This window comes from Tenebrio molitor, chromosome 1, assembly GCF_963966145.1.
Source record: "Tenebrio molitor chromosome 1, icTenMoli1.1, whole genome shotgun sequence".
Taxonomy (NCBI): Eukaryota; Metazoa; Arthropoda; class Insecta; order Coleoptera; family Tenebrionidae; genus Tenebrio; species Tenebrio molitor.
The window spans coordinates 18,580,319-18,590,849 of NC_091046.1; the positions used below are offsets into that span (position 1 = coordinate 18,580,319).

A 10,531-nucleotide genomic window follows, 5' to 3' on the forward strand; every position below is an offset into this window, starting at 1 on the left:
GGCTGGTTGAAAAATGAAGTGTATAAAGTACAATTGCGGACAGGGAATTTTGGCCACAACTGACAAATATGTGTGAACTGGCCTTTATTGAATATAACCCAACTTTTGACTCGATAATGCCATTTCCCTGCTTTTTTGATGTCACAAGAAAAACTTCAAAGTGATTTTTAATAATTGTTATTCATTAATGACACTATAATGATTGGTTTACATCTTTTTTTTATAAATGTCTAAAAAGTGTTGGCCAAGATTCCGTGTCCGGAATAGTACTAGTGACAACTCGCGAAGCACTTATTCGACGTATTAGTAATACTGCAGCCAATATTAAAGAGAGGCATGAAGCAATTAGGAGAGCTACAAGCGCCCTTCGTAGGCGAAGCAGAAAATGTTTAGAGGTCAACGGCGGTATTCTTGAACATTTAATAAAAGAACGCACTTATTAAGAAAGACAATGTTAATGTTTGCAATTTTGTTTATTTCTTATTACGCTATAACTTGAAAACCAATGAAAATCGGATAAGAACATAGGTATGAGTTTTTTTTACGTGTACTTAAGTACATTCATTGAGTTTCGGCCGTCCCTCCCGACTCACCCTGTATAACCATGTGTTTAAAAGATCGGAGATCTTGAATTAACTAGCTTTATTTTTCTGCATTGTGTGCAATTGAACATTACAATCTAAACCTAAACCAATTTAAACTAGAGATCAATAATTGTGCTTGGACAAAGTTTTCTATCTAACCTGATCCACTTCCACTACGAATCTCTAATTTGTTTGAATATAATGATGGGTTGTTTTCCAAAAATTAAAATACCTTTTTTTATTATTTCTGTTACTGTTACCATACCAAAAACAGTATCGTAAGAGCTGAAAGCGGTTCTATAATAGCGATAGATACAATTTGCGGTTATCATGTTTCATAAGGGGTTTATTCCATTCGTCCTTTATAAAACTCGCGTTTCGCGACTCGTTTTATAAACTTGGACTCATGAAATAAATACTTCCTTATGAAACTCGTTTTTTAATATACATACATACATCTATAAATCTTGAAGTCTGAAGTGTATATTTAATAATCAATGTTAGGTAAATTACGCATAGTTACAGTTTACCTCCAAAGTCAAACATGAAGAGATTAAATCCACCTAATTAATAATAACGTACAGAACCGTGTTGGTTAGTTAAATTTTTGTCTAAGTTTACATTTCCACTTTTTTAAAGAAACTGTGAACATTAGTTAGCGATATCACAATTATCACAATATCATAATATGACTTAAATTTTACATAAAATTCGACCGGAAAAATCGAGTAAACCATAACTAGTATCATGGTACATCTGATAGCGCTAATCCTAAAAATGATTTTCATAAGGCTAAGAACAAAATGTCTTTCTTAGAAAACTTTTTAGCTTTACTTTATTGATATTTAAATATGGAAATTCATTATATTATTTTCTCATGAATGAAATAATTTTTTGTGAAATTTTCAGCGTAAACTTGGAATTTCACTGCCATCTTGTGTTCTTTAAAAATTGATAGTTCCTGCAGGCTTGACAGGGTTGACACGCAAATACATATCGAGAACCATCAGTTCAAAGGTCATACGTGCTACTAGAGCATGAATAAAAATTTTATAACCTATCCAAATTTGTCAAAAAAATTAAGAGTTATCATTTAAAACAAATGCTAATGACGTCATTACATGGAAACGGAAAGGGTTGGCAAATAAACATGTTCAGAAAATGTTTCTTTTATAAACATACAATTGACCACTCCAAATTTCTTTCGTAAAGCTGAACTTCTGAAGCGCGCTGTCAGTAATAAAATACTTATTGAATTTGAACAAGTAACGGGTGTTTTTTTAAATTTGGCGTCGAAGTAGGCGTTGAACTGTCGATTGTGAACGCACTATACAGGTTACGGATCACGGATCAGCTGTTTAAATCTTACGCTTTTACACGAGTGGTGCGATCTCAATCGACTCTCCAACGCCTACTTCGACGCCAAATTTAAAAAAACACCTTTTATAGTATTTGTATAGCCACAACTGATTATTTATGTTTATGTGACAACTTGGCAATATTATGTAGAGTTCTCAGGTCACAAAAAAGCGAAGATGTGGAGTCTTTGGAGAAAGAGGACAGTGTGGGACCCGTTAACAGCGTGCGCCATAAGATAGTAGTAATGGGTGCAGCAAAAGTTGGCAAGTCTTCCATAATAACGCAGTTCTTATACGGAACATTTTCATCCAAATACAAACGCACAGTGGAGGAGATGCACCATGGAGATTTTAATGTATCAGGAGTTCATTTAACGTTAGATATATTGGACACTGCTGGATCATATGAATTTCCTGCAATGAGAGCATTATCAATCTCTTCAGCGGACGCTTTCATCTTAGTATATGATGTGACTGACAGTTCTACGTTTGAGGAAGCCAGAACCTTAAGAGATCAAATACACGAAACTAAGGCTACGTCAAATGTGCCTATTGTTGTTGTAGGAAACAAAATCGATTTGGCTGGAAATAGAGAGGTAGGAATCTGTGTAGGTATGTACATGTGTACTTATTAATACTGATTAAAAGATAATTGATTAAGCTGTAATATTTTTAGATCATCTGTAATTAAATAAAAAACATCTAATATTTAACTACTTGCCTAACGGCTTAAAATACCGAGCGATCTAAAAGTCTTTCTGTCAAGTGAGCCATAACATTATTATAATTACACCATAAAATAAAAAAATGTGAAATTAATAATGTCAAAGGATACGGACAGACTAATAAAACATATTTATTTTTAATTTTCATTTAAATATGCGCCAAATAATGCTGCAGCCCAACGGCATTCGTTTCCACTGTCATCGTGACCCACTTGATAGAAAAACTTTTGGATGGCACGGTAGTTTAATCCAAAAATCATTAAAATAATGAAATTGTATACATACTCCATGTCAGCTACAACCATTTAACCAAATCTTTATCAGCGCAAACTATAATTTGAAAATAACCCTTTGGTCTTATTTTACCAACACATCTTGATGTTATTTCATGTTATTTCAAATCAAGACATTTTCAAGTTCTTGAGAAAAAACACTGACGTTACACTATGCTGTAATGTATTTATTTGCTTTAAAACAAATCCTGTACCTAAGGTAAAAGACTATTAAAAGGTAACATCAAGCGGTTACACTTACAAAATCAGAACTTTAGCTACAACAGTAATAGAAAATATATAATGCATGATAAGAAGATCTGCCCGAATTCAGTTGTGATGGTTTATTCTTGATTAGTTTTCTTTAATGAGTAATTACCGTCGCATCTTTTATCTCACCTCATCTGTCCCGGTCGAAAACGATGGGGGTCCAGACATAATTGTATTACGATTTGTAAAGAGTGACATTACGAGGTCCTCTGGTGATTTTGGAATATCTGTATATTGTAACTTCTTCTGACTGTGTGCTCGATGATTTTAAAACTGTGTGAAAAAAATAACCACTAATTTTATTGTTGACTAATAATTTACACTCTTGCACTTTCGTCTGACTCGTATTCACCGTTTCCGATAATTTTATATCGCTGACTCTAATAGCCAATTGCACCTGTGACGCACACCGCCTCCTTTTATCTCAATGCGGCCTTGTCCTACAACGTCCTAGATAGGCCTAGGCACTTCACGGCGTTTCCTGGCTTGTCACAGATAGCTCACTTCCGCTCGCAACACAGGTACGGATTTGAGAAAATTCTGGCGCATGTTCAAGTTGGTAGTTTGTTCCGAAATATGGCGGAAATGATCCAGAGGTAGAACTTTCATCTTCGTCTTGAGATTGGGTTGAATTGGATTGACCACGATCCTCTTCACAACTATATACGGACCGTCCAGCTTAGTTATGACTTCGGTGATTGCCTCTTCTTCCTTTGAAAATTGTGCAGCCACACCAAATTTCAAATTTCTCAACGACAGATTGCGAGGCAGGCGTAATTCTCTGCCAAACAGGACATCTGCTGGCGTCTAGTGTGTCGTTTCGTATGTCGCTCTGTAATGTAAGAAGAATAGTGACAGATGACGATCCCAATCCCTTCGATGATCATTTACGACTTTCCACAGGTGTGGTCTTGTCGGAAAGTTCTACCATGTGATTGAGCCGAAGGAGTGTCGTCCTAATTTTTCATTTCCCCAATATTTCACAAACTCCTAGAAATACTCCTGATTTAAAATTGTATCCCTGGTCAAAATGCATCTCCATGGGAAATCTACAGCGACATAACCAATTCTCAACTAATATCCGGGAAATGATTGCCGTCTTTTGGTTTGGTATAATATAGACTTCTGATCATTTTTTAAAGTAGTCGATGATCACCATGTTGTGCTGGTTCCCAGAATCGGTGATCAAAAGTCTCCAACTACGTCCAACGCTATTCTCTTAAACGGTGTTCTTTCGTTATACTGTTTCCTAGATGCGGAGTCCGTGATCCTTTACTAGCAGCGCTTATTGTATAGTAGTCTGTTTTCTCTAAGGTTATATTGGGGCCGTAAAAGTAGTTACCTCCTAATAATCTGCCCTTTTGTGTGGGTTTCAGAAGCTACGCGCCCCTGCAATAAATCAAAAAAACTCTAAACGAAACAACCAGCCGGGTTTGCCTGGTCTTTACAACCACAAAATGTTTCCTATTGTAGACAAATCAACTTCTACACAATGGGATAATTTTACGGCCCCAATATAACCTTAGAGAAAACGGACAACTATATCCAATAAAAAAGCTCAGGTTCTTTGCGTGTGAGGCAGATATTCCACTGTGTACTAATTTTTGTATAGGTATGATTTTTATACAGAACCAGCTGCATTGTTACTGACTTCCAATCAATATTTTCCCACAGTCGTTTCAGCAATCTATTTTCCACGGTGAGGTAGTCCAATTGTACTCATAGCGTTTTCAAAATGGGACTCATCTCAGTCTTTCCATTGCAATTCCGTAAATTTATATTTTTTTATTTTTGTCGTCTTTTGATAAAAGTTACATTTTTTTTATCCCACCTAATGGCACAAAGGAGAACAACTGAAAAGTTATATTTTTTTGAAAAGACTTTTTATCCTCTATTCAATAGTAAAAACATTTTTTAAATCGGGCGATTAAAACAAAAAAGATATTAACACATAACATTAGATAACATCGATAAGTTTGAGAATTTAGTGTAATAAGATATTTTTATGTAAAGTAACGCTTAAGGTATAAGATTATATGGCCCTTTAAAAGTATTTGACCGGAGATAAACGTCCCTTTTGTCGCAATTGCAGTAGGCGGTCAGCCCAACCATAAATCATGCTTCAAGCAATTCTCTGTTGTGAATTCCAGAGCCGGCCTCAAAACAAATGCGTACCGACGAAATTATATTTATTTATTAAATATACAATACTAATACAAATATCTTTACTGTTTTCAAGACACAAAGTACTAAAGGGAATTTCGTTACAATAACAAAATGTACAATAAACATCAAAAACATGTTCAATCACAAATTTTTAATCCCTGCCCTGAACGAAAGAAAAGGGATGCAGCTGCACGAGCCGAGACAACCATCTTAACGCCAATATTGGTTTCCATTATTGGGATAATTTTAGTGCTGCCATATAATCTTATACCTTAATCGTTACTTTACAAGCAGTGACATTTACGGATAATCCTTACAATTGACTGTGTGGAATAAAAAAGTGTAATTTATGCCAAAAAAATAAAATAAAATAAAAGTTCACCTGTCCAAGGATTTGTGCTCGAAACAACATAAGTTTAAAACAAAATTATAGTAGGAATTTTAAACTAAATCTTGAAATGATTTAGATGGCGGCCCTCTAGTCCTACTCAGTTAGAAACTTTAATCAATATTTCTATCAATTTTCGATGCACTATAAAACGGCGGTGGTGTAAATTTCTTACTTAAATTCACTTTGTTGTAGGTCTAAATCCATTTTGCAATATTGAACTAGAGGGAGTACAGCCTGACCAGAATAGCTTGGCGTATGAGATGCGCACAAGAGGAAACGAGCGAGTCTCTGTAAGACAAGGATATGGCTATGGTTGTAGGTACGGTATACTCAATTAAGCAAATCTGCTCAAAACAGCCCGGACATGCTGTTCGCTTGAAGCTTGAAGCGCTGATTTTCGCCCGTTTGTACACGATCTAAACACTTCCAGATCCAACAGACAAGTGCGCTCCGTTAGTGGGAGGGATTTCAATCCACTGCGTCACTCGCCAAGCTGTTCTGGTCGACCTGTACATGCATTCAATCACGTTACTGGTCCTGCGGTTTGCATTAGTAGGCTGTTGTAGTTGTAGTTGCTGCATTTAGCTTCATTCCTCATCGACACGTGACAATATTTTATTATTGTAAATGTAGTCTCTTTATTGTTATACTCGTAGTTATTAGGTACAAGAATTTAATTTATTACTCGCTAGATATTTGAATTAATTTTGGAAACATTTTTTTTGTAGCAAACACCTAGTACTTTCGAGTAGGTACTAGCTGAAATGATTGTTGTGTATTTAATTCATTAATTATTAGTGTCAGTTATATAACTTTTGTTTTTATCAATTTTGGCGTGATAAAAAATCTACAACTATAAACACCTAACCACGGATATTTTCTTCTCTAATACAGCACAATATGTGCAAATAATGAAGTAAAAGAAAAGAAAATATATGTTTTAATGGTTGTAAATATTTTCCGTAATATGTACGAGTAAGGAGATTAACATTACTAAAGCAAATTAAATTAATTTCAATTTGAATTATAACTCTATCTTATTTTGTGTACTTAATGCTATAAAGTAAATGCAATAAAAGTTGATTCTAAGAATAGCACAATTAGATTCATTTGTAGTCACCATCAAAAATTATATGTACGGTCGGTGGACAAATAAAACTGGGACACTTAAAATTTAGTCTATGTAAATCAAACCATTGAATTGGCAATATATTTGTCAGTGTCAGTATAATATGTCATACCAAAGTTAACCTATTTGCGATAAAGCCGTAATTAAACAATGCAAATTTGTAAATTTTGACTTATGTAATTGTCATTTTTGTCCCAGTTTTATTTGTCCATCTACTGTACTATAATTTATGACATAATATTGTAAAGTAATTATACAAACTCCTTTAAAAATAATCCCTAAAACAAGTCAAGATATTTTTCAAGAAAATTTTTGATTCCATTATCGGCTTTCGATACCTGTATCAGGTACATAATCAACATTCAGCACATTTTGCTACCGCATGAGCAACAATTAGGTACCTACTGTTTGAGTTAGCAATAAAAAAAATTATTTGAAACTGGCAAGACTGTGAATTGCACCTATTTCCGTTTGTTTTATTGTCATTATTGACAGCTGATATAAATTTCATATTTAAACGTCTTGGTATTTGTAATCTTTTATTGATAAAACGACGGAGGTCATTTGGAGCAGCACCTTTAAATTAAATGCCTTTTCCTCGCTCTAACTTGTTTGTTTTTAAAAACTTTTAATTTTTCAATAAACCGTTGCTTCGCATCACACATAACCTAATTTTCGGCGATCTATCAAATTACGTCACTTTCGGTTCTTTGACAAATTTAGCCAACAGTGACGCAAAAAAGTCACCATAGTTATATTGCCAACTCAAACATTAATTGTTGCTTACACGGTACTACCGTGTGAAGAATAATTACTATTGAGTTGGCAATAAATTCTGGTGACTTTTGGTGACTTTTATGTCATGTTCCAACGAGAAAACCATTTTATTAATAAAAGAATACAAAAACCAAGACGTTTAAATATGAAATGTATACCAGCTGTCAATAGTGTTAATAAAACAAACCGAAATAGGTACAATTCAGTCTTGAAAATTTCATGTAAAATTTTTTATTGCCAACTGAAACAGTTATTGTTGCTCACCCTGTAGTATATTATGTAGATGCACAAATTTTGACATTTTCTCGGAGACTATTATTAAGTACAAGATTATCAATATTATCATAATTTGCATTAAAAGATTTGGTTTTAGGTAAAAATGACATAATTTACATGATTTTTGAAATTTTTTCATGTAGATATTTATTTTTAATTTTTTTATAGGTGGATACTGCAACAACAGAGTCGGTGATTACAGTGGATTGGGAAAATGGATTTGTAGAAGCTTCGGCAAAAGAAAACATTAATGTAACTAAAGTCTTTAAAGAGCTCTTAGCACAGGCAAAGGTAAAATATAACCTTAGTCCGGCCTTGCGGCGGCGTAGACGGCAATCTTTGCCGTCACATTCCGGTCCTCCACCATCTACGCCGTCTCATGCAGCTATGATTCCTTCAGCCGTCCAACTTCAACATTTACAGCAAATTAGAGATCGTCATGGTAAAAGAAATTCTTGTATCATATCTTAAACTAGTTGTTCATTTCTCTGCATGTAGAGAAACTAATGACTGATGCCCAGATTATTTACTTTATCTAGGTATATCGTTTCTAACTTTTAGATACCTAATGAAACGCTCTTCATGTGAAAATCTGCTCGTGTTTGTATTCTTTAATAACTTTAGAACGTAATTTTTACGTGTTCAAAATATTAATGAATCATTTCGTTCTAACTAGAACGTCAAAATTTCTGATATTTCTTTGTGTATACCTATACCGTAATGTTTATATCTATTTTTTTAAAGAAATAAAAAGAAGAGCGACTCATTTACCTGTCACTAATTAAATCGGCTAAAATATCCGGTTTTGTTTATATTTGAAATTATACAAAATATCGAGACAATACTATAAAACCATTTTTTCTTTTCTTTAATGAACAATTTACTTTTTAACAATTTTGAACACCAAGGGCAAAAAGGTCATAGTTTCTTCGAAACATAAACTAATTCTTCCATATTAATAAATGTTCGTCGATGATTTGTATAAGTGGTGTAAATATTACTAACATTAGAATTATAAACAATCGATAACTACAAACTACAATCAATTATTCCAATAAAATGTAAATTAGTACTTTTATTTTTTACAAAGTATGTATTATTATCTAAATACTGATAATATAATGAAAATTATTATTAATAAAAATCTTATAACAATATTAACCGTGTCAAATTATAGATTATGATTTTTGTATGTAATTATTAATTAATAATAACTGGTGTATAGTTTTTGTAATATTGTCTATTTCAGTTCACTATTCCATGTATGTGATTTCAATCTTGACAATCCAGATCAATGTATTTATTAATTATAGAAAATAAATGTAAATTAGGACAAAGAGTACTAGTTTTTTTTGATTAAGTTGAACAAGTAACTTAAAAGTTTTAATATTAAGCTGGAAACTATTCTCAAATAGTATATGCCATGTTCAGTAATTCGTAAAAATTAAAATCGACGATGACAAATTACAGCGATGGTCTAGGCTAGGGTATTATAATCACAAACCATAATAGATATTTATTTTATAGTAACACGATATTGTTTCTTTTAGTCATAGATACACATTATGAAAAACAAGTCATAACTCCCTTGGGATATTTCAAATTTTTTGCCCTCCACATTGTTTACAACAAACTCATGGGAACCAAACTATAGCAATCATATATTCACGCAATCTTCCCTGCAAAATATTTTTAAGAAAGTTTTAACTTTTAAGTACAGACACTAAAAAATAAAATATTGTATGCACCACGGTAGATATTCATGTCTTTCCCCTCGGTTGCAGGCGCTGCGCTCCTCGTGCTCTAAAAAACGCGTGCGACAAAATGGTATCTTATAAAACTCGTATAATAAATTACTATTTTAACAGTTCTTTTATTATTAATAAAAAAAAAATCACACTTAGATTATTACTAATTTAAAGAATTTAAAGAAAGAATATCGTGTTGCTAAAAAATAAATTAATTTAATTTTTAATGAAAACATTTTAATTGACCTTAAACAAAAACAGACAAACAACTAATGTTAACCTTAATTTAAATATTTAATGCAAATGTTGCTCCCCGCCAACTATTTGACACTAACCGATACGAGTCTACACTGCGCTCAATAATGTCTCAACAGATTTGTTCCATTTCAGTGCGAATTCTCTGCTGTAAATCTTCTAAATTGTTTGGTCTATTAGAATAAACCTTCGATTTTAAATAACCCCATTGAAATTTTTTAACAGGCCACTTTGGTCAGGTAGGAGGTGAAAAAGTGGAACTTTGGAAAAAAAGAAACCACGATTGGATTTTGTTATGTTCATGTTCACAAATTTATGTATTTATTAAGCTTATTATGCCCGGTTTCTGGAACGGCGCAGTAATTAACTGGCCGGTTAAATCAAGCGTTGCTATAGAAACACATTGCATAATTTTTGTATTTATCGGAGAGTTAACTAACTGGCCCGATAAAATTGTTTCCAGAAACCGGGCCGGTCATTTATGTATTAGTCAAATTTTAATTCACGGGCCGCAAATCAAATTTTATTCATTCAAAACTATAAATTTACTCATATTTATAATTTTGTTGGGACCAAACAC

General features: G+C 33.1%; 1 protein-coding gene and 1 long non-coding RNA gene across 5 annotated transcripts in view; one reads left to right on the forward strand and one right to left on the reverse strand.

Annotated features, from left to right (window-relative positions):
- Window positions 1-9,313, forward strand: part of LOC138128952 (ras-related protein Rap-1) — a 79,993-nt gene extending 70,680 nt beyond the window's left edge. Inside the window, exons 3-4 of one of the 4 annotated variants that reach the window (XM_069045203.1) lie at window positions 2,103-2,550; window positions 8,117-9,313. In XM_069045203.1, coding sequence (XP_068901304.1) covers window positions 2,103-2,550; window positions 8,117-8,419 — 751 coding nt within the window. In that variant the 3' untranslated portion in view covers window positions 8,420-9,313. Of the gene's footprint in view, window positions 1-2,093; window positions 2,551-8,116 lie in introns of all 4 variants that reach the window. The other 3 variants (XM_069045194.1, XM_069045210.1, XM_069045218.1) reach the window with 3 other exon arrangements.
- On the reverse strand, window positions 1,880-3,396 carry LOC138128991 (uncharacterized). The gene is made up of 2 exons (XR_011158994.1): window positions 3,339-3,396; window positions 1,880-2,356 (listed from the first exon to the last, which is right to left on the reverse strand). It is a non-coding gene; the product is annotated as an uncharacterized lncRNA (long non-coding RNA).
- Window positions 9,314-10,531: the final 1,218 nt, after the last annotated feature.